The sequence below is a fragment of the Engystomops pustulosus genome, chromosome 9 (genome assembly GCF_040894005.1).
Source record: "Engystomops pustulosus chromosome 9, aEngPut4.maternal, whole genome shotgun sequence".
Classification (NCBI taxonomy): Eukaryota; Metazoa; Chordata; class Amphibia; order Anura; family Leptodactylidae; genus Engystomops; species Engystomops pustulosus.
In genome coordinates this window covers 27,406,665-27,432,671 of record NC_092419.1, presented here as the reverse complement: position 1 = coordinate 27,432,671, position 26,007 = coordinate 27,406,665, and the positions used below count along the sequence as shown (strand labels likewise).

Here is a 26,007-nt window from a genome sequence, read left to right as displayed (position 1 = left end):
TCTGGTGGATGCTTCCCATCTTATATTGCAATATAACAATATTTAACGCAAATAAACTACATAAAAAGTGCAAACCCAACATAATGCAGCATGGAAGGAAAGAGATATCTATGTATAGAAGGTCATTATATACAGAGCGGGGGTGCAGTGAGATCCGCTGGCTATAAATACATCTCCATATATCAAAGAATAAAACCTCACAGTGCAAATATTTCATGTGAACGGACGAGCAAATGATTAGCTGGGATGTGTGGATCCCAAATATCTGTAGCTGTAGCAGACACTGGTAGATAACCGCAGCTATATCTGCATCAGGCGGAGGAGTCCATCATCACACTTAAAAAAAATCTGGATGGTTATCAATATGGCTTCCATCACAGCTGCTCCCAGGTTTTCCAAATTCCAAAAATCTTTGCCTAATTATGTAGTGATACAATTTTCATGATACACTCCACATAAATTTTAAAGGGAACTTGTCAACACATTTTTCACAAATACAGCTAGTGACAGGTTCCCATAGAGCAGTATTAACTAAATCAACTAATAGATAAAAATTGTTTCCCTCAAATCCACCTAAAATCAACTTTGTTGTCTTACCTGGTTTAATGACAGATCTAGCGGGAGTCAGTGGATCCTTTCCACACCTCCTCACTAATAAGCAGTGCATGTCATGTGATCAGGGTGTTGTCATCTAAGGTCCTTTACCCACTACATTTGCAAAATCTACCCTGTGTATGTATCTGATCACATGAAATCACAGCAGCCTCCATGAAGGATGGAGAGGAGTAAAAGTCCATGGAAACATGCTTTGATTTCATGCGATTAGATACATACATGGGGTAGATTTTGCAAATGTTACTAGGTAAAGGACCTTAAATGACTTCACCCTGCTCACATGAAGTGCTGAAGAGCGAGAATGGGGTATAGGGAGGAGCCACCTGACTCGTACGAACGGGATACGCCCCCTACAACTCCTGCTAGATCTGACTACATGCCAGGTAAGATGACAAAGTTGATTTTATGGGGATGTGAGGGAAACAATTTGTAGTTAAAAGAAGGTGTACGTTAGTTAATAGGGCTCTATGGGAACCTGCCACTAGCTGTATTTGTCAAAAATGTGGTGACTTGTTCTCTTTAACACCTTTATCTATAGATACAAACTTCATAAACTTTGAGTGACTTTATATATACATGATTTATCTTGTACTAATCACAATTTTGCTTTGCAATTTTAAATATTTCATACTGACATTTTCACAGTGATGCACACAAAGATTTTACATGTCCACAACAGGGACACCTCCTAGGGGCTGTATTATTCTCTTGGGTTCTCTTTGGATCATAATATAATCAGCCCTACAATTCACTGGGATAGGAAACATTTTCTTGTGTCGAGAAAACCATTGATAATGTAGTCATTGTGATTACATCTATACAGACACTGAACAAGCAGGAGTATTTTTGGAGATTTACACTCTGTATCTTAAACAATTGGAATACCCACTAAAAGCTATAAGGCTGTACCCCAAATTCAGTACAGGATAAGCAGAATAATGTATCAACAGTCACTCAAAATTATGGGGCACATTTACTAAGAACAGTGCAGTCTGTACTATGTGCAGTATCCTGTGTAGTGTGCAAGGGGCGCCAGATTCATGAATTGTGGCATCCGTTCTGCCGCTCCCTGCACTGGTCCACTTTTTTTTGGTGCACCTCTAGCATTGGGTGGCGACACGCTTCTATCCGACTTTGCATGTTAAATAGGGTGCGCGGTCCGACTGAGCACCGGAACGTCCCCTTAAGTGCAGAAATTTGTGTCATGTGGGTCGTTTGTGACACAAATGGCGCATACACATCTTAAATACCTGTGCAAGCAGTTTGCACATGAAAGAACATGCAAAGTCCGACAGAAAACTGGCGCAATAACGTTAGTAAATGAGCCCCATAGTCTCTTTATGTAACCACTATCCGCTATAACTTTTCATAAATGACCATCCCAAATGAAGATAATTAACTCTGAATTGTATCTTATTAAAGGAATGTGCTTCTTTCTCCATTTATCAAGCTGCTTTTCACTTAAAAGTTCCCACTGTTAAAACTTTCCCACCTTCTCCCCCAGCAGCCCCCTCCCCTCTCCAGACTTCAAGGGAACAGGCTCTAACCAGAGCTTAATATATATCCTGTCCATAATAACAAAGCTCCCGAGCTGTCAGGAAGCAGCCAGATAAATGGTGAAAGAAGTATTTTCCACAACTATTATCCATGTAGGTAGATTTGTTTTAGCACTATGCAGCTACAGTTTGCGTTCCCAGACCTTTTTTTTTACCTTACCTGTGTCGTGTTCCCGAGATTTTGGGTGGTAAAGCCAGCGGGCAGTTGGCGCATGCACACTGCATACAGTGAAGCCGATGTCAGTACACACTTTATTGTGCATGTTCTGAACAGTACACGCTTCATTGTGCATGCGTTGAACAGTGCATGCTTCATTGTGCATGCACTGAATATTACACGCTTCATTGTGCATGCGTTGAACAGTACACGCTTCATTGTGCATGCATTGAACAGTACATGCTTCATTGTGCATGTTCTGAACAGTACACGCCTTATTGTGCATGCATTGAACAGTACATACTTCATTGTGCATGCTCTGAACAGTACACGCTTCATTGTGCATGCTCTGAACAGTACACGCTTCATTGTGCATGCACTGAATATTACACGCTTCATTGTGCATGCACTGAATATTACACGCTTCATTGTGCATGCGTTGAACAGTACACGCTTCATTGTGCATGTTCTGAACAGTACACGCTTCATTGTGCATGCGTTGAACAGTACACACTTCATTGTGCATGCTCTGAACAGTACACATTTTACTGTGCATGCATTGAAAAGTACATGCTTCATTGTGCATGCTCTGGTCATTACGTGCTTCACTTTGTGCATACTTTGAACAGTACATACTCCATTGTGCATTCTCTGGATATTAAATACTTCAATGTGCATGCTCCTAACATTGGGCGCATGCACAATGAAGTTAAGGTGTACTAACCTCAGCTTCACTATTCACTGTGCGCATGCGCCATATGTCTGTAATTACCACCACATATATATATATATCCCCTATGAGGGTTAAATACAAATTCTATTGCTTTCCATGGTTACTGGGTTTTTTTGTGTCCCATGGTTTTCAGTGTAGACCAGTAGTGGCTTCTATCATGTCCATGACTGTCCCTGGAGAAACCTCGTGTCAAAGGTGATTTGTTCTAACAAGGCGCAAACATAATAAATTATGAATACAATAAATACTGAGCGTTACTTCTATACCATCATGTCTAGATGTCTATATATTACTGTAAGTGAGGACGCTGCATCATGTTCACTCACAGGTTATAAAAAGAGATGATGGATAGCGCCGGCCATGATGAGAGATACACACTCTGTCATCATTCTCCCCCTTCTGGAAGCGAAAAAACTAAATAAACATGAAGAATAAATCATCCCAGAAAAGCAGCAATCAAGTGCAGACTATTAAAGGGACTGTCCACAGTTAAAGGGGCTGTGCCAAGTGCTGCAGATAGGAGACAGCAGGTTCGCTCGTAGGTGGAGGTCTGAAAACTGGGATCCCCATTGATCACAAAAGCGGGGGGTCTCGTCTTGTACCCCTGTCTGAATGATGCAGGAGTCTGGAAGATGAATGAATGTCGCTCCATTTATCTCCATGGGTCTTCCTGAGATCTCTAGTTGCGTGTTGGTCTTCTCTTTGGCCTTCCTACAATAAAGCAGCAGCACTCCAATGACCCTCATACTTTATTCAGACAGGGCTCAAAAGCAACCCCTTTGTCCAGGATCCCAAAGTTTAGAAACTTTGGGTAAGTTTTCAGCATGGCACAACCCCTTTCAACAAAACACTACAGTGGAACTTAAAATGTCACAGTGTTACTCGGTGGACCCTGACGCAAGGGGGATTTCAAGCTAAAAAAAACAAACACTGAAAATCACACAACATAATGGGGCTCATTTACTAAGGGTCCGAATCGCGCATTTTCGTGAGGTTTCCCAAATATTTCTGATTTGCGCCGAATTGCCACGAGATTTTGCCGCACACGATCGGATTGTGGCGCATCGGCGGCGGCTTTCACGCGACGGATGCGTGGCAGTCGGAAAACCCGACGGATTCGGAAAACCCGCAGAATTTTTTTTTAAAATTGTGTCGCAGGAATAGCACTCACATACACCGGGAAAAAGCAGGGGAACTCCGGCAGACTTTAGCGCAGCAGCGACAACTAGTGGATATCGGGCGATGACCTTAGTGAATCCCAGCAAGCTCCGAATCAACGTTGGACAACGCGCCGCAGGATCGCGAATGGACCGGGTAAGTAAATGAGCCCCAATGAGACAGATTTATCAACCTGTCTAAAAGTAAGAATGTTCTTAGTTGCCCATGGCAAGCAATCGCAGCTCCCCTTTAAAATATTCATGAGCACTGGTAAAATGAAAGCTGAGCTGTAATTGCCATGGGCAACTAAGAATATTCTTACTATTAGACAGATTGATAAATCTGCCCCAATGTTATTGAACTGGAAATCCCCTTATAAGTCCAAGCTTTGAGCTACTCCAGTCGTGGCCCTTTCATGTTCGAGTATAAAGGAATATTTATCAGCTGTAGGAAAATGAAAGCTGAGCCCTGATTGGTTGCCACGAGAAACTAGAATAGTTCTACTTTCAGACACTTCTGGTAAATCTCCCCCCATATATTTTTACCTGTGTCAGTAGGCTGAGTGCAAAGCTATGGCCTTGCTAATGTAATAAAGAACCTTAAAATACTTATTACTGATCCAGAGCAGAATTGTCTCAAACAATAAAGATGAAGTGTCCTTAAATGCAACTACGGGGTTGTCTCAAACTTCATATATGACATACATAATATTGAGTATGTCCCTTGTAGTGCATGGACATAATGGTGCCCAACAGGAGCCACGATTGCTGTGAGGAAGAAAAAGACACCCACTGTCATCATTCAAGTGAAATTACCCAAAAACCCAAGCAAGCAATATCATCGGCCTCATGAACCCCCCACACGTGATCTGAAGCAATAAATACTGTAGTGGACTGGAACATAGGGAATCTGAGTTTTCTGAGGATGGATGCAGTAGCCCAGGAGAGATGCCTGAGAAATGTCCACTTAAGGATCTTGACATGTAACGTGGTCAGGAAGATGGTGGAACCTCGGCCTTCTGCTAGAGGAGGAAGAACAGAGACAGGATGATAATGTTGATGGTGGTCAACCAAGTCTTGGCATTGTATACAATGATCTGGAAGCCTCAACACAGTAGAACATGCATTGGAGTATAGAGGAGCATGCATGAAGATGGTGTCCATGCAGTCACCAAAAGCCAAAAAGCCATATGATCAGCATAGCGGTAAACACATAAATCAAGGAAAGGCATCAGGGTTACAGAATATCTAATCCGCTGGAGGTCCATCTCCATCCATGGCTGGTTATGAAGGTCACACACCTAAGCATCTTCCACAACATGGAAGAAGTCCATCAGACTGTTGGGTCACCATCGATGGTCACCATCGCCCTAGCCGACGGCTGATGTGAGGAGTCGGGAAAGCCAGTGCGTAACAAGGCTTGACCAAAACCCCTTTCCGTAAACCAGGACATCATATTTGGGAAGGGGCATAGCTCTTTGTATCTCCAGGATGTGGTTTGCACATTAAGAGCCATCACAACCAATCGCTAAGCCGCTTGTAGAGTTCATTATACGACCAATGTGATTGGTGGCTGACAGCTGGCATCTCCTTCCATCCTTGATAGAAACTCCAATGGTCACTGTCATATCTTGTCTCACTATTAAAATATTTTTTATGAAGTTTTTAATAAGAACCGTGTTGAAGGTTTTTGTTGATGTCTGGCAAACATATCCACCTCCCCCAACAATGCGGTAAATCACCCGATCATAAGATGATCGCAGCATTACCAAGGAGACTCGCTTAATGGACAATGAAGGAGAGAAGACTGCGGCTCCGGATATGTATTATTAATTTCTTCTCACTCTGTGCAGCTTTTAAGAAACAAGAAAAATACATGAACAATGTGGAATGTGGAAATATGACTTCCTGACCACCGGTAACCACTGAAATGCTGCAACAGATGGCCATCTACCGGCCTGGGACAATCTATCATAGCTAGGCAATGTGAGTCAGAAGAGTCCCCACTGCAGGGACATTAGACAATGTTCACGCTGGTCTATTGATGTTAATGGTAATCTACCCTCAAATCCATCATGATAAACCGGGACAGTTACTCATAGATCCAGGCACCTTGAAGTGCTCTGGGGGTGTTAAAAGTACCCCTCTGTGCTGTAGCTTAAAGGGCATCTACCACCAGGATGAACGACTGTATGCAAGTGAGCCTGAGAGGCTCCAGGCTCCATAGGTGTTAATGGATCCTGGAGCCCCTCAGGCTCATTTGCATACAGTCCTTCATCCTGGTGATAGGTGTCCTTTAACAGGATATTACACTGTCTGCCTCTGCCCTCTTTTCCCTCTGTACTTCCCCCCTCCATTTGCCGGATGTAATTTTACACAGTGGGAGGCGGAAATGCTCATGCACACTGTAACAGCCTGTGAATCTACAGAACGGTAGGGCTCTTGTAATGGCCCCCCAGAGCACTTTTAACTCGTTTGCATAAGTATAAAAATCGCATTTGGAAAGAAGGAGGACATGGATAACAAATATAAGGAGATTCTCACAGTCCCGGTACCTGGATCTATGAGTAAGTGCCCATGGTTTATCAGGATGGATTGTGATGGTAGATTTACTTAAAAGGGATGTACATGGCAACTGACGTGTAATCCTGATGACTTACACTGTGTCTGAGGCTTCTGACTGTTTAATGACAAGAATTGTGACTGCAATAGTTCTAATAAATGTGAACAGAGCCTTACTTGGACAAGTCATTGGTAGGCCGCATTCACACAACCGTATGGGGGACGTATGTTAGGCCGCAAGCTTGCAGCCTAAGACATAAGTCCCCCATAGAAGGCAATGACCGCACGGAGTGATACGGTGCTGCACATGTGCGGCACTGTACCGCTCTGTATACGGGAAATAGATAGGACATGTACTGATCATTTAGGTGCATTTTTAAAATGTGTCCATCCCTTTAAAAGACAAGGCCCCTGGAAGTTTATGTGAAGTAGTTCATAATAGCCAAGGGGGCGGTAACATTTATATTATCTGGTGTTACCACCTCCGTGTCTAGTATGAGCTTATTACAACCTTCTAGGGGCCATATATTTGGACCAAGTAGTGAGATTTTTAAGAATTTAACAATAAATTGACCAGGATCACAGACAAAAGCAAATAAGGTAGGTTGCAATTTGTACTTGGTGACAGGTCCTGAGTAAAGGGCTCCTGGCTTTTAATAAAATTGTTTCACCATGGACATATGATGCCTTGTAGGGGATCCATGGACACCAATACCACCCACCAAATTTTATACTGAGAAGGACCTTCACCTATGAAATCCTCATAGATCTGTTTCTGCTCACAATACACATGTACACAAGAGACATTTAAAGACCTTTGAAGGTCCTGGAACCTCAGGATCTTTCATTATACAAGAAACCAATTGTAGTACCATATGTAGGAAGTGATTCCAGACTTGTAAGGGCTATAATATTCATACATCCCAGGGCCCACAGAAGTCTTACTCTGCCCCTGAGTGGGACCTGAGTGGTCCCAAATCAAAACATCATCCCTGGCCGCCAAGCTAAAGACCGGCAATGGACTCCAGTGACAAGGGAGGCTGGTAAGGTGGTTATCAATTATAGATTTTACACCATCCTGTTATATATAATCTCATGTAAGGTTGGTGTCACTCAACAATCTTTCCAATGATGGATCAATAATTTATTTTAAAAAATGAGGATTTCCATATTACGTTTTACATGAAAACAATTTTAAGAAGTAGAAATATATAGATCCCACTAAGGAATCACTAAGTATTACCCTGGGTAAGGGCTATATATACTATAGTACTAATAGTATACAAAATAATACTAAGGGACAGTGGTGGGGACTGGTACACAGTACCCGGCCTACACATCCAGCGTAGGGCAGATGAGTTCTGATTCTATTCTAGATTTAACCCAAGGGGAACAAGTTTAAAAAAAAAACACTCTCCACTGGACATCCCCTCTAAAGAAAATCTACCACCAGGATGAAGGATTGTAAACCAAGTAGACTGACATACTGGTGTGTGCCCCCTCTGGCAGGTTCTGCTTTTCTTTTAGCTTCTTAGGACCTTATTTTTACAATAAAAAGGTTTCACAAAATATGAAATGAGCCTCAGGGGCTCCAGGCTCCATTGATGCCAATGGAGCTTGGATCCCCGAAGGCTCATCTGCATAATTAGTAAAACCTCTTTTTCTTAAAAACAAAGGCATACAAAGCTACAAGAAGAGCATCTTCTGCCAGAGGGGACCCACACCAGTATGTCAGTGTGCTTGGTTTACAATCCTTCATCCAGCCCTCTTAAAAGAAGAGAGAGATACTTCCTGATTTTTTTATTTTCTGTCCATGATTATGGGGACGGCCATCTTGCCTGAGATTTGAAAACAGCATTTAGTGATTTGCTTTTCAGCAGCCCCCGGCCATAGACAGCAATAGTCTGGCATTGACTCACTGGGCCACAATTATTGAAGCGTTTGTGCCAGTCTGACTTTGCACTGAAAAGGACGTGTATTCTGCTTGCACGTGTATTTATAAAGTAATCTGCTTGCACTGTGTCCGTCAAGGGGTATGTTGGCATTAAGTCGGACCGTGCACCACATTTATTTCTGACATGCTCCACAATTCTGCAGCATGAACAAAGTACATTAAAAAAAAAATTGGTGCACACTTCCCGAGCAGTGCAGGGGGTGCCAGAAGGGTTATCCGGGTTTAAAGCTACTTAGGGCCAGGCTGGGTCAGGCTATTTAAAAATAATAAATGTGTACTTACCTCCTCTGGTGCCGCTGAGGTCTGTCTGATCCGTACCCCTGACTGTTTCACAGGGCACAGAAGCCGTGCACAGGGAGCTTACGGCCGTCAAGGTGGCCGACCACTCCCATCCGTCCCTATCTCTCAGCATTGTAAGTGCTGGGAGATGGCGTCGGAAGGGAGCCTTGTAAACAAACCGGCGCACAGGTGAGACAGACCGCGGTGCGAGACATCAGCAGCGCCGGAGGAGGTAAGTACACATTTATTATTTTTAAATAGCCCGTCCCAGCCTGGCCCTCAATTATTCCTAAATTCGGATAACCCCTTTAATGAAGAACGTGCGCCAGTTTTGATGAATCTGCCGCCCCCTTCACACTCCACAGGCAAACTGCACATAGTACAGACTGCACTAGTTTTGGTAAATGTGGGCCACTGAGTTCTATGGAGAGTTTTCTTGGGATGAGGGGTCATTGGTGTCATCTATATACAGACCTTATTTTCTGGCAACAAATGTCCAGTTACTTACTATCACTTTTCTAAGCCACAATTGTATTCCCTTCTTTTGCCTCTTATAGTCCCCACTACTTATGACAGGTAGCATACAGATTGCTATCAGTACCAACAGGCGTAATCAGTCAGCACTAGACTATGCATGGAAAAAGAAAGCAGATAATGGGTTAATTCCGCAAGAATGGTGACATGCCACACAAGCGACAGATGCAGGAGAGGAGATGAGCGCTCAGACAGACGTCTTTCTATAACAAACCGTTTCAAAGTCAGCAATGTGCACAGATTTGGTGGCTCCTTCTAGCAGTTCTGCGGTTGTTGAGGTCTCCTGTGTGGTGTGGTCAACCTTGTCTGAAAGCCCTGATGTTTGCAATGTTGTATCTTCAGCTTGTACAGTCTCTTTCATGAGAGCTAAGGAGGTCTCTTTATCAGCAGGGGCAGTTTCTTCTTCAGCAGGGGATGTTCTTTCTTCAGCAGGGGAGGTTCCTTCTTCAGCAGGGGAGGTTCCTTCTTCAGCAGGGGAGGTACCTTCTTCAGCAGAGGAGGTCCCTTTTTCAGCAGGGGAGGTCCCTCCTTCAGCAGGGGTGGACAGAGAGGTTACTGCTCCAGGCGGATAGGATGGGGAACTCTCTTCTTTAACTGCAGAATTCTCCCCTGTTGTTGGAGATGATTCTTCTGCAAATAAATGTAGTAAATAAAGTACAATATATTACCAGAGTAGCTACAATGTGCACCAAACCCTGGATTTAGTTACTCACTATGAATGAGGCCCAATTATAATCAATGATAGCCACTATTCCTGTCTACTGAGACAGTCATAGAAATAGATGGCTTATACAGGGTTTTCCGGTTCATAGACATTAATGACCTATGTTTTAGGGCAGGACATCAATATCACATCTGTGGATATCAGACTCCCAACACCCTCACTGATCAGGCATTCCCAGCAGCCACTAGCAGCAGCACTAACACAGAGGACATAGCTGCATTCACAGGTATAAGAACAGCTTTCAATCACTCCATTCGTGCTGCAAATGTGTTCAATGAACTGAAACACTTTTTTCCAGGGTAATAAAATTGAAGCCGGGGGGTCCCATATTTCTCCCACTTACAAGGAATCAGGAATTTCTTTAATTTGCTGCAAACAGCTTTTTGGACGCATTGAACGCCTTTTGTAATTAAAGCTTTTACTTTAATTTTGGTTCCTGTATGCTCTGCGAAGTCATAGCCTTGTAAAGTGTGGTTAGCTGTGTGTGCATTTCTAGTGGTGTGACAAGGTGACTGCTAGAGAGCTGAGTGTGCATGTCTAGTGGTGTGACAAGGTGACTGCTAGAGAGCTGAATGTGCATGTCTAGTGGTGTGACAGGGTGATTGCTAGAGAGGCAAGAGTGAATGCAGAGTCGGATACTTATTGGTACCCGTGTAAATGCAATAAGTGGTGGCAGCGGTTCTGGTGCTGGAGCTGTATGAGGTGTGATTTATGCTCAATTTGTGTCCTGAGTGAAAGGTGAGCACAAGTTTGAGTGGACTAAATTAACCCGTACAGTCGCACCCCAAGTCACGTGACAGGGCAGCGCCGTCTTCGCCGTGACAATAGACAATATTATCTTCCATGTATTTAATAACTAGAAGGTGCAACTACAGGGCAAGAACTACAACTGCTATGTGGCCTTGTGCTGGAGGGGGCACTTGCTGTACTGCTTTCCTGCTTGCTGTAAAATTGTTATAGGGACTACCTGCAGCTACCACTAGAGGGTATAGCAAAATTTGCAAAGATTGCCTAGAATTTTTGGTAGTAATTAAATGCTGACAATTCTGAAAACATAAGAGGCATATGGAGGTTTCTAGTCTCCAATAGATCTCTTGGCACCATGTTATAGATCCATATTATATATAATATGGATATATATATACGCCTTATATATGAACTGTACTTACAGACAACAGCTGCCATGAACTGTGCACAGGTCTGCCACCTGCTGGTCATTCATCCTTATAATCAGGTGCGCCTTATATATGAACCTAGACGTTTTAGCAGGCATTTATTGATGGTGCGCCTTCTAGTCCGAAAAATACGGTATATATATATAATCCATACTCTCCCTGACATCTTACCCTGACACGGTTACACGTTAGCACTTCAGTATAAATTACCGTGATCGATATTCTCCAGATTTCCTCCTGGAAGCCGCTCTGGTGAAGATTGCTCCGTGTGTGTCTTTATTTCAGTGGTTGGCGCACATGTAGATTCTAGAATGGGGATTAAATTCTTCACCGGATCCAAGGATGGGTTTTGGTTCTGGACACAGCCTATACATTAATTATTATTGTTAATAACGATTTTTGGTATAAAGTGTGATAATATTGCACCAATTGTACATTTTCTTTATTTTGTCTTGTCAATTTGATTACTGACTGAGTTATGAGGCTCCATTAGCTAGAACAAATGCTAATTACGTATACAACAGCAGTAAGGCTAGATGTAGTCAACACCCCATTGATGACCAAAGATTAGGAGGAAGTTTCTCTAAGTGAAAAAATTCACATCTCTGGGGACAAAGATCAAAAGAATAGCAGACTGTTTTACTTTCCCTTCAGAAACACAAAGAAAAATCATAGCTGTCCATAACTGGGGGCATAATACATAATTAGATGAGAGTTATAGAATCTAGATACACACATGGCCCGGGTATCAAAAGCCTAGCTGCAGGGGAACCCAGCCAATTGCAGAACACCCCTAATGTTAGACCTAGACACCCCAAGTTTGGAAAGGGGGCAAGGTACCCTGGTGATTGGAAGTAATGCCATGGTAGTGCCACCTTCCAATCAAAAGTTATGGGGTTTTAATAGAACCCCAGACTCAGCCAGTACCTCTGAAGGGAGGGGGGATATGAGAAACTCCCCCTCACGGTGACACCACAGCCAGGGTTGGGGTCAAAAACCCACTGGGTTTAAATTAGATACACATGACTTTGTTGAGTTCTAAGGACTATTCATTAGGAGACTGGTCCAATTCTCTCCAGCCAATTTGCCACTCGCTAATAGTAAGGGTCATTTTGTTTATTTTTTCCCCCCCATGACTGTTTTTATGTATTGTATGTCTATTGTTTTAAACTTGTAATCTGACAAGTAAGTTTTTGAGTGTATTATATTTTTTTACATATATATTAAAGTGTTAACTTTAATAAGCCTCTGCTTGTAGCCTTAAACAATCTGAGTTTCCAGAGGTCACGTTTCCAGGTCATTTTAACATACCGTATATACGCCGAGTTTTTCAGCACAAAAAATGTGCTGAAAAACGTCCCCTCGGCTTATACACTAGTCTTAACCCACTTCAAAAAAAAAACAAAAAAACTCACCCTCCGATGTCCCTGATGTCGGCGTTTTCTTCTTTCTTCTTCGCGGCTCTTCTTCTTTTTCTTCTGTCTTCTCTCCTGGACGCGGCCATGTTTTCTTCCTGGCTGTCGCATACTATGACGTCAGCAGCGGCCGCGTTATAATATGTGCCTGCTGAAAGAAAACATGGCCGCGTCCATGACAGAAGAAAGAAGAAGAGCCGCGGGGAAGAAAAAAGACGAAACGCGACGACATCGGAGGGTGAGTATATAAGTTTTTTTTTTTTTTTAAGTGCTGGGGAGGGGGGCAGACTGTATACTGGGGGGCTGTGACCAATGCATTTCCCACCCTCAGCTTATACTCAAGTCAATAGTTTTTGGTGGTAAAATTATGGGTCTCGGCTTATACTCCAGTATTTATTCAGTAGTATATATATAGTGAGTGCATGTTCTGTATGAATCATCTGTATGCATTGTCTGTATGGTTGAGGTGCCTACGGCCTTCTTTGTATAAGTAACTCGTGGGTGTTGGCAGTGGATTGGCTGGGTGAAGAACGCGTGGGGTAAATTTAGCGTTAGGACGCAATTTTGTGGAAGTCGGTGGAGCTTAAGAACTACATTCTGGGCCCCCATAGAGTAGGTGCATTCCATGTTTGGACTCATGGGGCTCATGACTGAAAGCATATACACATAGGGCAAGGCCTCTGCCTTTATCATAAAAAAATAAATGTAAACATTAAGTATTCTTACGGGGGTTCTGTACTTCATTATAAACAACCTTAAAGGAAACCTACCACTTGGGATAGGACATGCCGTGCACCAGCTCAGGGTGAGCTGGTGCCGGCGCTTATCGTCGCTATGTTTTTAGACTGTTTTAAAGTGTTTTAAAACTTTATTAATGTTTATATCCTTACCAGCTTCCCCACACCGAGGTCCACGCTTGGCGCACCATGCGCGCTACCACTTCCTATTCAGGCGCACGCACGGTAGCGTGCATGGTGCGGGGAAGCTACTTCCTATATAAACATTAATAAAGTGATTAAATGCTTTAAAAACAGATTAAAAACATAACAAAGATAAGCGCCGGCACCAGCTCACCCTGAGCTGGTGCACGGCATGTGCTGCTTATAAGCCCTATCTGAAGTGGTAGGTTTCCTTTAAAGGAGATGTGCCACCAAGTGTCTAACTACAGGTCCCCTTTAACAGTAATAGCATCATAACAATATACTGCACCCCATGGGTGATACTGTGGATTGACAACTCTCCCTGTATCAGCATGTGTACACAGGTTGTCTATCATGTGTGGGCAGGGTAATCAGGACTCTCACTGTCAATCACTGTGTGTGGGCGGGGTAATCAGGACTCCCTCTGTTATAGAGGTTGTCCGAGACTTCAAACACACACACACAAAAAAAAAAAAAAAAAAAAAAAAAAACCACACTAACCTACCTCCGCCCTCCAGGTGATTATTAAAGATTTCAGAATCAAACTGGTTTAAGCCCAGTTCATGTGGTACGGTTTCTAATCAGAGGGGCTTGTGCTCACAAATTGATGGAGTGGAAGGCCCAGTATAAATCCTGACACTCCATGTATGGGAACACAGCGCTCAGGTATCTCTGGCACGCTCATTTGTTGTCCATGCTGATCACTTCCAGCACTCCCTACTGACTAGAGCGACTTATTATTATTATTGGAAAGGTTACCTCAGTTCCAATGACTAGTTGTGGGTCCTGCTGTAGGACCACCACCAATCACACAAGGCTCCTGGCAGACAAAGGTTTGAATAAGCCCGTGTGCTACCTGCCCTGTAACATTACATTTACTTTAATGGGCAATACAGCCATCCATTTGAATGGGCATATTTCCCACCATACTGTGCAGTTTCTGCACGGCTTTCTGTAGAGAGGGGTGAGGAGTGCTCACCCCTGCCCTTAACGTGGGTAGCTTTAAAAAAAAAAAAAAGAAGAAAAAGAAAAGGGAGGTTCATGAGAGCAGACCAAGCAGTGATGTAAACAGCAGCCATATTGAGGCAATTTTCAGGCAGCATGTTATAGAGCAGGAGGAGCTGAGCAGGTTGTACATAGTTTCCTATTTGCAGGCAGCATGTTATAGAGCAGGAGGAGCTGAGCAGGTTGTACATAGTGTCCTATTTGCAGGCAGCATGTTATAGAGCAGGAGGAGCTGAGCCTATTGTACATAGTGTCCTATTTGCAGGCAGCATGTTATAGAGCAGGTGGGGCTACTGTGATATGCAGTTTTTTTATTTTAGTCTTACGATTCAACTTAGAAAACTAGGATTCCTGAGCCCGGAATGAGTAAAGATGCAACTATTCTCTGGAAAGTGTAACACTCTGGGGGATAACTTAGCTGCTGAGAGGATATCCAATTTCAGATTTTTTTTTACCCCAAGTGTAAGCAAGTCTCTGAAATATTCCCTCTCCTGTAATCTTGCCATTAAAAAAAAATACTGAACAATTATCCAAAAACAGAGTATTTAATTTCATGAAAGTTTTCCAGAAACTCAAAACAAATATCTTACAATTAGAAAAAAAAATTACTTATATCTTGATTTTTACATCGCCCTCCATACAAAGAAATAATGCGTAATAAAAACTAAAAATTCAGAAAAATTTCCAAGAAATAAAATCAAATTAAAAAAAAAGACAACTTAACGTCACGTCTCTGAATACACGAATTCATAACAGTAGCACCGGGTATTACATAAATGAGAACTCTAAATCATACAGTCACCAGGATTAGAAAAGTCACTAGATGGAGTTCTCCTTTAATATAATAATAATAAAAATGTACAAAGAAAAAAAATATCAAAATTTTACAGAGAAAAACTGAACATCCATTATTCCGTAGGATTGAATACTGGTGTAATAGAACAGTCCTCTAGTTTTAGGGTCTCCTGTAATATCAGGTTCTTGCCAGTAGATGTCCCCGTCACATGATAAAAATACGTAGAAACTACGTCATATTCACGATTTCGTACAATGATAAGATTTCATGAACAAACTAGACCAGAAAAGTCCATGATCGATTCCTGATCAGTTTCATTTGATTTAATACTGTAATATATTATATGACCATTTCTCCCTCAGAAATATTACATTTAGGCAAATAGGTTTGGGAAATGTAATGATCGATAAAAAGGGATCCGTAATGTAGGCAGAGAGTGGATTAGTGCAGCTTTTAAAATATTGATTCTTATCCCTCCATCCATCTAAAACAAACCAAGTGATACAAATTTACAGGCATCACAAGTTAAAAGGGGTTGGACACTACCTCAATTTTTCTGTAATGTGTGTGTAAGTGCAGCGCCCAGGATATTCGGTAATTTACCAATATACATCTAGTAATAGTTGGAGGGAGGGTCATGTGATCTCTAACCGTCCATGAGCAATCGCCCTGTCAGGACCATAATCTTATATTCATGAATGCCATCATAAGGTCGTGGCAGGGCGATTGCTCATGGACAGTTAGAGGTCACATGACCCTCCATCTGCGGCCATTTTATGGACAGGAATGTCTGGCCGATGAGGTAAAAGACAGGACGTGTCACTTTATATATCAAGAAAGTGGAGCAGAACTATTACTAGATGTATACTGGTAAATTACCTAATATTCTGCCCCCACACATTATAAAAAACGAGGTAAAGTGGCCAATCCCTTTAAGGGCCATTAGTCAAGAAAAGGATAAGTTAACAAATATTTGGGATGGGTTCCCCTTACCTGCACATAATCAACACGTTTCAGCCATGATTATAGCATCTATAAATAAGCAGGACCATATACATCCCCCTCACCCAATAAACAGTTCATGTAGGTAGGGGGGGGGAGGGGGGTACATGATATCAGAAATAAAAATAGCAGCAACACGGAATAAGGAGAATTCACAGACAGGTGATGGCGCCAAAGCCCTGGACGTCGGTAACGCGGATCTGTGCCCGATGACATGCATGACCGGGAAGCTTTTTATTCTGGGTACAATCCATGCAGATCAATCGCACATGTCCAACCATTCACCATCCAAACCACAAGCGCTGCCGGAAGCCGAAGGGTTAAAAGCTGAGTTTGTGCGGTCGCCTGTCATAGCCTGCGGGTTTTGGGGGGAGAACAGAAACTTCAGTCCATTACATAGTCACCATGCAAAACAAAAACCGTAATATATACACACATATATACTATAACCGAAAACCCTGACCATCATGCAGGACTTCCTCCAGCAGGGGGCAGCACTGATCTCACAATGATAGTACAGGGGCACACAATACTTCGAGGTGTTGAACACAGTGAAGAGACCACTGCTGCGGACATCAGGCAGTGTGAGGGGGAAGTGCTGAGGGAGCAGAAGGGGAGACTGTGTAACAGTCTGTGAAGCTAAAGCACAGAGGGGGGGGGGAATATGGCTGTGCATGGTATTATTGCTCAGCCACATATCATTTTGTTTTTAATTAGGCCCCAAATGAGAATATATTCCACCGGCAATCTAGCTCTGCAGCTCCCAGCCTCGGTTGCGAGGTACACGATAGCTGCAGCACTGCCATGCTTTATTCACTGGGGCATGACCGACACCTTGGTGGAAATATCTGCAGCGCTGGATCACCCCGTTAGCAGAACATCCCAGCAATACAAAGTAGCACAGAACAGCCAGTCCTTTAATATTTACTGACCTGAAGCAGAGAAGTTCTCTTGAGATTTTGCCTCTTCCTTATAGTCGCGCACCCCGGGCACCTGAGGAGGACTGTCCTCGTTGCTACTTCCCGGAGGAGACAGCAACTCCATCTCCTCTCCCCAGTCTGTTACGGGACGATGGCCTTCGGGGGAGAAGGGGCTGGTGGGTTTGGACTCCACCACTTTCTCGTCACTGTTCACACTTGGTGGAGGAATCGTCAGCTTTGGGGTCTCCACTTGTTTTGGTGGCCTTTGATCTTTAGGAGGAGAACTGGCTTGAGAAGATTCTTCCCTAGGCTCTTCCTCGGCTTCCAAAGAATCTTCTTCTTCCTCCTCCTCCTCGCCTTCATCATAGTCATCTTCCTCTTCATCACCGCTGGCGTCTGTCCATTCTCCATCATCCCCTCCATCATCATCTTCTACAGTTTTGCTCATCTCTTTTTTGTCCGCCACCTTTGAGGAGACCTCCGGTGTCTGGTTTGGCGACTGCTCCACCTTCTTAACATCCTGTAATGAGAAAAATCGTGGCGAGACAAGTAAACCCTGTGCCCAATCACATTGTGTGGAAGGTAACACACAAATTCCTGCGTCTACAGATTTCAGAGACTCAGAAAATGGGAATATATATTTTTTGGATATATAAAAAGTGTCCATTCTTTACACATAATGGTTTGAACAACATGAAAAAGGGTTAAAGAGAACCTACCACCACGAATCTACCTATAAAGGTAGATCGGGTGGTAGGTGGATGTAAGGGACGTGAGGAGAGCTCTTTTTAGAGCTAATCCTCACGTCCCCGCTAACTTTTGGGAAACTTTATTGACCGAATATGTAAATTTAGTTATGCGGCTACTGAGGCGTGGAGTAGCCGGCACGAGGCTACACAGCGCGGCTACTCCACGCCCCGGTAGCCACATTACTCCTCCTACCCTGTTGTGTCCTCCTCGTAGCTGCGCGCCCTCGTCCGATATGATGGCATGCGCAGAACGCCGGCTGAGCAATCCCAGCTCCGAGGCCGGAGCTACTGCGCATGCACAGTAGCCGGCTTGTCAGACGAGGGCGCGCAGCTACGAGGAGCTGCGCGCCGCACACAACAGGGTAGGAGGAGTAATGTGGCTACCGGGGCGTGGAGTAGCCGCGCTGTGTAGCCTCGTGCCGGCTACTCCACGCCTCAGTAGCCGCATAACTAAATTTACATATTCGGTCAATAAAGTTTCCCAAAAGTTAGCGGGGACGTGAGGATTAGCTCTAAAAAGAGCTCTCCTCACGTCCCTTACATCCACCTACCACCCGATCTACCTTTATAGGGAGATTCGTGGTGGTAGGTTCCCTTTAAGGAATATCCGTTCCCAGTAACCTCCTTTTTAGTGAAATTCTTAAATAATAAAACTGCTTTTAATCCCAAACTATTATTATGATTGAATATTGATAAAATTATTTGGCCCCAAGAGGAAGTAACATTGTTCTACTAATGACCTCACGGGTTTATCATCCCTTGTGGACATTTATAATGATAACTCACACCGGGATTTCTCCGAAACATTTACCAATCTACATTCCTCCAGCATTTCATTTTGTACAAGTGGCATTCCTACCATCCCCTTACTTTATTTTTATCATTTTTACAATACATTTTGGCCAATTTTATTTACAGGCAGTCCCCAGGTTCTGAAGGTTTGTTCTCAAGATGAATTTGAATGCAAATAGGAACTGTATACTTTATAATTATAACCCCCAACAAAATTTTTTCAGTTTGTGACAATTGGATTGTCCCAAGAACCAGAATTAATAAAGCCTCATTACAGACACCAGTGATAACTGTTACAGCTGATCATTGTAGCCAAGGGCTAAAGTACAGTAAGTTACCAACATTCAGAGGTCCGTTTGTAACTAAGGGTCGTCTGTAAATCGGGTGTTCTTAAGTAGGGGGACTGCAAGTATATCCTATGGTAATAATGAGCTGCTGTTTTATAATGCCGCCTCTTCTTGTTTTACCATCTCCTGACAACATCTGTTCACCCTCTCCGTGAACAAGCGCACGCCTTCCATTCAATCACATGGATACGCTGCACATCGCTGGTTTTAGCGGCACGGTGCAGGCGCAGACTTGTTCTCAGATCTTCCTTCCCTTTATAAATCACGGACCACAGGCTCTGCTGCTCTTGTACTTCTGTAAGTATTATTTAACCCCTCTCTTTACTTCCACCACATCAGCATTCTGAGCTGCCATCCCCTCCTTTTTTACCTATTTTCTGCTCCTGTAAAGTTACATTCATAACATCCACTTGAACATTTCACTCCCTAATATTTATTACTTTCTGTCACATGGGTTTTAGATTGTATGCTTTTCTTATTAATCTGTTCTCTAAAGATTTAATTTATGAACATCACTTATAACCATTTTATATGCATTTGGTATATATGCAACTTTTAAACATGCGCCCTACTTTTCTGAATGTCCCCGTCCTATATTTTACACATAACCTTAGCATATGATTTTTTTTATTATTCATATCTTTTTTTTTTTTATTCAAATCTTACCTCTTTCTCTACACAGGTCTCCTTCTCCTCTACTGGTAGAGATCTGTCCTTCAGATTCCCCTCATCCTCTTCATCATAGTGGTCCTCATCCTCTTCCCACCGGCTGTCATGCATGCTACAAGACAAGATGAAACCATGATATACGCTCCCAAAAGCAAAAACATTTTAGAACTAGTCCAGATCCATTGTCTATTGATTCCCCTTAAGCGAGAACAGTCCATAGTCACATTCAATAGTGGATTCCATGTCCAATGAATAGATCCGATCCAAATGCACTAGAATGAGACAGAGGGGCTCACAAATTCTGCAGGAATCACTGGCTCATGTGATATGGCAGAGTGGATGATATGCTGAGAAACAAGGAGGAGATCTCCAATCCACCAGTATTGTAGCCATGATATTACTTAAGGGAACCTGCCACCAGATTTTTCCCCCATTAAACTACCAGCCCCCTCAGGTAGGGCACACATTTCTCCAAAGCATTGCAACAATGAGCAAAGAAGAGTCAAGTTAGGATTCTGCAGAGTTTCATGTCAAACACCTCTGTCTGTAGTTCTAGGGCAGCTAGAAGCAGGCTGCTGGTGTCAGATTATAGAGAAGAACCTTATGGCTGTGGTTCTGTGATCAACGGAACCCGAGATACAGCAAGGAACTGGATCTTTATCAATATTAACTATATTATTAACTTTATATTAACAAGAAGCCAAACATGATACAATACACTCAAACATAGGGCCGTCTGAGGTGAGCCTTGCCCTGCAGCCTCTGAACTGGACTCGTCTCATTTTCACATGACTTGAGATTTTTTTTGGCAGAGATTTCACATAAAAGAGAATTCTAGAAAGAACATTTCATCCCCTATTTGAGGGGAATGGTAGAGGATGAGGGGACTGGTAATTTAATGGGGTAAAATCTGGACAGTGTCCCTTTAAGAAAACACATGTATGGTACTGCCAATGCTCATCATCCATCAAGCCAAGTAGGCAGGACACACGAGTAACCCCATAATATTCATCAGTAACTAAAAACTCCATAAGCCAGAAGCGCTAAACACCTATAGCAGTACGAATAAAAGTTCTATCCAATTTAAAGAGTCTGAAGGGGGGATATTTTCATTCCCATAGATCCAAGAAAAACCCACCTGTATGGTTTATTCCCAGCCCTTCCCCTCTTGGGAGTCCTCCTCTGTGTTGGTCTTTTAAAGCTTTCTGGAAGGAATTCGGCCATAGTGGGAGGTTTGGGAGCCCCTCGTTTTCCTTGGTCTGTCATAGGGAGACAAGAAAAAACATTAGATGGGAGTAGACTTCATTTATAAATGATGCAACTTTCCAATATATTCCATAGTAATCCTAGTCATTGTCAACACTTCCGCTTGCCATCGGTGAACAAAAAACACTGTTGCTTACAATAGAAGACCTATGCTGCTGCTAAGAGTAGGTAGTGTCAGAATAACTCTTACATGAAACTTACCTGACTCCATGCATCAGATCCTATAGCTTTCGTTATGAGAGGATGTGCCTTATCAGGACCAGGTCACTGATGCAGCTGATAACTGCCCTAAGTGTGGTCTATAGACACATGGCAGGTCACTCGCTCAGTCAGTGATGTGCCAATGGTGCAGAGGTCACTTCTAATGCAAGTGATGTGCTGCAAAAGTGACCTGTCACCTCACAACAGGCACACAAGAGCTTGGGCACCACTGCGTTTGGATCGGAGGGGTCAAGGAAGTTTATTTTACTTAATTTCAAACAATGCTCTATTGAACCCATACATACGGGTTGGACCACCCCTCTAAGAGACTAGGTTACAGTAGAAAGTAGCAAAAAATGCACATTCACCTCTTCTGCCGAATGGTTCCTCCTCTACGTGGGGTGTAACTCCCTCCTTAAACCTGTCGAGAAGAACAGAGCTGTAAACCCTGGAAAATCATGGGCTAACCACATTACAGTTTAGAAGACGGGATATACAGCGACATAAATCTCATGGGGTACATACATAGAATCAGTTTTCTCTGCATCCCACTCCCGCCTCCACTGCCCAGTGGGCTTTTTGTGCCGTGCCAGCCTCTCCTGATCGATCTGTTCTCGCTCCTGTTTCCACCGTACATATTCTGCCCGTTCTTTGCCGGTCATAGACATGGTCATATCCATCTGATTCTTTCCTCCAGGTCTCCTCCCCTGTGTATTAAAGGTCACTAAGTATTGGGTAGCAGAGGCTCGGCAGTGACTGACACAAAGGATAGTGCCCAATCTACTTACTTGACTCTCCTTCTCCCGATCCATGCCAGTTTTAACCTTCTCAAAATCAGGGCCGCCCCAATTTCTAATGTGTCTGCGGCTGCCCTCCTTCCGGTCAACTTCTAAGATGGGGCCTGTCCTCCTGGGATCATCAAGGAAGTTGCGGATTGGATTTTTCTCCCTTACTCCATCCTAGAGAACAGATAAGCAAACAGTTATACTGCAGGGTATAGGTGGGAGTAGGTACAACTCCTTTAACACAGCCATGCAATAAAGGAAAGGCTAACCACCAGCAGATTGTAAACTGTTACTGAAGCCAAACATCACTTTACATTCCCAGCTTTTCATACCAAATATAGTTATCGGGGTTCCCCAAAGTAACATCAATTTAATAGAAGGGAGACAGGCCAATGCTCACCCTTTGGCTCCTTTCATATTCTGCAATCTTCTCCATCTCTTCATTCATCTTCTCAATATTCTGCTTCCGCCTCTCTTCCCATTCCTGAAAGTGCAAAGGTCACAAGGATTTTGCCGCGGTCCTGCACAATACCCCACTTATGTTATATCCATTCACCCAATAGACCATTGAGGAGCTCCGTTCCAATACCTTTACTTTTCTATCAGGTCCTGCACCTGCATCCACCATTGCTCCATGACCACCGCCCCGGGCACCAATGCCACCTCCCCTGCCTGGACCTCTTCCACCTCTCTCTGCTCCCCTGGGGGATGCCGACCATCGCTCTCCTGGAGAATCCTCATTAGGAATCCTTGGACTTCTTCTTGGCATGTCAGGGACTTGACTCCTCCGTCCTCTTGTTGCCCTTTCGGACGGGTGGCTGCAATCACCTTCATCCTTAAACTGTTCTCCATGTCTATCCCCCTGGGGGCTTCGTCCACCTGAGAAATGTCCTGTACGGCTGCCGGTCCTATGAGTGGGACTTCTCGGAGAGGTTTCAGAGTGTGGAGAAGTCTGCAAGGATTTGGGCGATTTCCCTTCATTTATCACTCTCTTCTTCTGAAATGACAAAGGAAAGGATTGTGGGAGAAGGAAGAGAGAATAGTTGGGGGGGGGGGGGTTGTTCTATCCTATGGACAGCGTATCATAGTAGCACAACACATCCTTGTATGGTAACACGGCTTAGCTTCTTCTAGACACCCCTGCCCCCACTACCACATGTATAGAGAAGGACTCTCACCCCAGCAGAGACATCCAGAGTGATAGAGAAGTTCTCCTTCTCTTTCCGAGCTTTGTCCGGTTCTCCGTCCAAGTGTTTGCCTTTCCTTGGTGTGGTCACAGCGATTCCTTCTAGCTCTGCCCTCTTGCGGTCCTCCTCAATCATCTGAGAGTGGAGAGATGGAGACATAAGGAGGGTATCTGGATACGCTGATAGAGATCTGATTAAAGGGGTTGTCCTCTGTGGACAGATCAGTGGGGGTCTCAGTTGTACCCCAGATGTATAGAGTTAGCCCCTGATGCTCATGCGCAGCGAATGGAGCAGCACTGTGCATGTGTGATCAGCTTCTCCATTCTTTTAGCGTACAATGGGGGATAGAACAGGAGACCCCCACCGATGAGCAAATTTGACCTTATCCTGTGTATGTTGTAGTCACAGGACAACCCCTTTAATATAGTCATGTCCTAAAAACTTTGTTTGCAGAGATCAGAGTTGGCAGCATAACCAGTCTTACATTACTATGGGCATTATGTCAGCGATAAGATGTGATCCATAATCCAATTTGATAAACAGAACCGATCCTATATAAGTACAGACTTTGTGCCTATAACCCCCACACGGGCATCACCTAGCGGATGCTGAGGACACACTGGATGGTGACACATGGCACAGGGCAGTGATCACTATCCGCCTGCTTCCTCAAAGAATAGATTATATGACAGCCAAGACCTCACTCACAAGCAGAATCCTAATCACATCCACAGGGTGGAGAGGTGCACCCCCTGCCCAGGGACATTACACTGAGTGTGCACTCACCTGGTGCCTCCTGACCAGGGCCTCGTTCTTCTTCCTCAGAGCTTCAATCTTCCTGTCCAGCTCCGCATCTTTCTCTTCTTTGGATTTCACGTCTAATACTGACGCCTATGACGACACAATCACTCCCATCATTTTTACATCCCTGGACTACACACATGGTATAATACAACGATAGGCCTCTGGATAATACAGTCTCCCTTGGGTGCATCCAATCCAAATTCCTCTCTGTACCCAGATGCCAGGGGCGCCTCAGTACCTCACCTCTGCTATATTCCCTACAGAGATCATTGTAATAGGGGGTACATCGATTTGTCTTGGGCAATCCCAGCAAGTGTCTGTAGATTTGTAGGCTAAAATCATCTAAAACTTCCCTATTATAGGGCAATAGAACACTTCCTCACACTGCTGTGCTCTGTGCATCGAACTGTTGCATAGTCCCTTTCCTCCCTGCTGTAGTGTCCAACCAGGAACCATTTACAGCAGAGGTGGAACTGTGGTGCAACCCGTGCACAGAGCACAGAAGTGTGAGGACATATTTGCAGAGGTTACAACCCAGAAATATAAATGCATTCTTCACAGTCCTGCAGCTACTAATAATAACACACACAAAAAGGTATGGTTATACAGATCTCAAGGGACAATACCCAACACTGTCTGCAAAAAGCTAAGCACACAGCAGACCCCCAGAAACTACAATGCTGGAACATAAGTGCATGCTTCACAGGGTTAAATCTGCTGGTACACTCCCATTAAGGTGTGATGACCCCTTTAAACACACACATGAACCCCAGAGAGGGTAAGACTTTACCATTATTCTGAGCAGAGATTTCGGGCAAGATCTTAGTTGTGTCTTCTATCTGCAAAACAAAAAAAAAAACACGCAACACAATTACAATCTGTACACAAGCTCTTACACTGCTCACAGCTGAAGATTCGCTACAGTTGTATCCGCTCCAGACAATATACTAGATGTATCAGGCCAAGAACAGAAATAAAGGGGGTCGGAAAGTTCCTTATGACAAACATTCCGGTAAGTGTATGAGATGGTCCCAGCTCACACACTGCGACACAAAACCTGCCCCCTGCCGTGCACCGCTCTCATTACACTACAGCTACGTATAACGCTCCCGATACCGGGAGATTACAGGGTTTATCCCCGCTCACCTGCTGCCCCGCTCTGCCTTCCGGCTGCTATAACATGCGTGTTCCTCTTTCAACCACGCCCCCTACGGAAACCCGTCCATAGGCGGGGTTTCATCGGCCGTCACCGCCGTTACGCAACGGCGGCCATATTTGTTGTGGGCACGGGGTTTTTTTTGTGAGTTTGTAGTTGTTTCGCTGCTTTTATGAAGTGAGGCTGCTACATGAGAAAAGGGGGGCCGCGGTTTGGGGGGTAAATGGTTTAAAGCAGAGGAGTGAAGTTACTGGCGCCACTGCTGATTTAGAAACTACAACTCCCAGCATGCCTCAGCTTACAGTAGACCGACGGGGCATGCTGGGAGTTGTAGTTTCACAATTCAGCGACAAGGGGTTATAGCTTGCAGTCTTCTGGTTTAAAGGGTCTGTACTAGATTACAATAACATGAAACTCCACCATATAATCCATGGGATAAGTCTGGTGTTATGTCTCCTCTCTACTGAAATGAAGTCAGCGAAGCTGCAATACCACACACGGCCTATAGGCAGGTGTGGCGCAGTCTAAATGAGGGATAACCTCCAGC

The 26,007-nt window shown here is 43.9% G+C and overlaps 1 protein-coding gene across 5 annotated transcripts; it reads right to left on the bottom strand.

Moving 5' to 3' along the window:
• Positions 1–25,607, bottom strand: CCDC9 (coiled-coil domain containing 9). Of its 5 annotated transcripts, XM_072124909.1 has the most exons (16): positions 25,451–25,607; positions 25,095–25,143; positions 24,287–24,391; positions 23,492–23,635; positions 22,903–23,310; positions 22,714–22,797; positions 22,317–22,487; positions 22,054–22,235; positions 21,897–21,949; positions 21,200–21,320; positions 20,059–20,173; positions 17,517–18,024; positions 11,657–11,812; positions 10,069–10,177; positions 9,762–10,026; positions 1–5,240 (listed from the first exon to the last, which is right to left on the bottom strand). In XM_072124909.1, the coding sequence occupies exons 2-16, from the start codon at positions 25,095–25,097 to the stop codon at positions 5,211–5,213; spliced, it is 2,454 nt and encodes an 817-aa protein (XP_071981010.1). In that variant the 5' UTR covers positions 25,098–25,143; positions 25,451–25,607; the 3' UTR covers positions 1–5,210. The 5 variants fall into 5 exon arrangements, with proteins under 5 accessions (XP_071981010.1, XP_071981008.1, XP_071981009.1 ...); XM_072124907.1 differs by having other exon boundaries at positions 9,762–10,177; XM_072124908.1 differs by having other exon boundaries at positions 1–5,237; positions 9,762–10,177.
• Positions 25,608–26,007: the final 400 nt, after the last annotated feature.

What these genes read in the sequence shown, in the direction of transcription:
- CCDC9 (XM_072124907.1), bottom strand. An exon ending in CTCTGGATGTCTCTGCTGGG is followed by an intron (nt 23,311 to 23,491) that starts GTGAGAGTCCTT and finishes TTGTCATTTCAG; the next exon opens with AAGAAGAGAGTGATAAATGA. An exon ending in AATATGAAAGGAGCCAAAGG is followed by an intron (nt 22,488 to 22,713) that starts GTGAGCATTGGC and finishes TCTGTTCTCTAG; the next exon opens with GATGGAGTAAGGGAGAAAAA.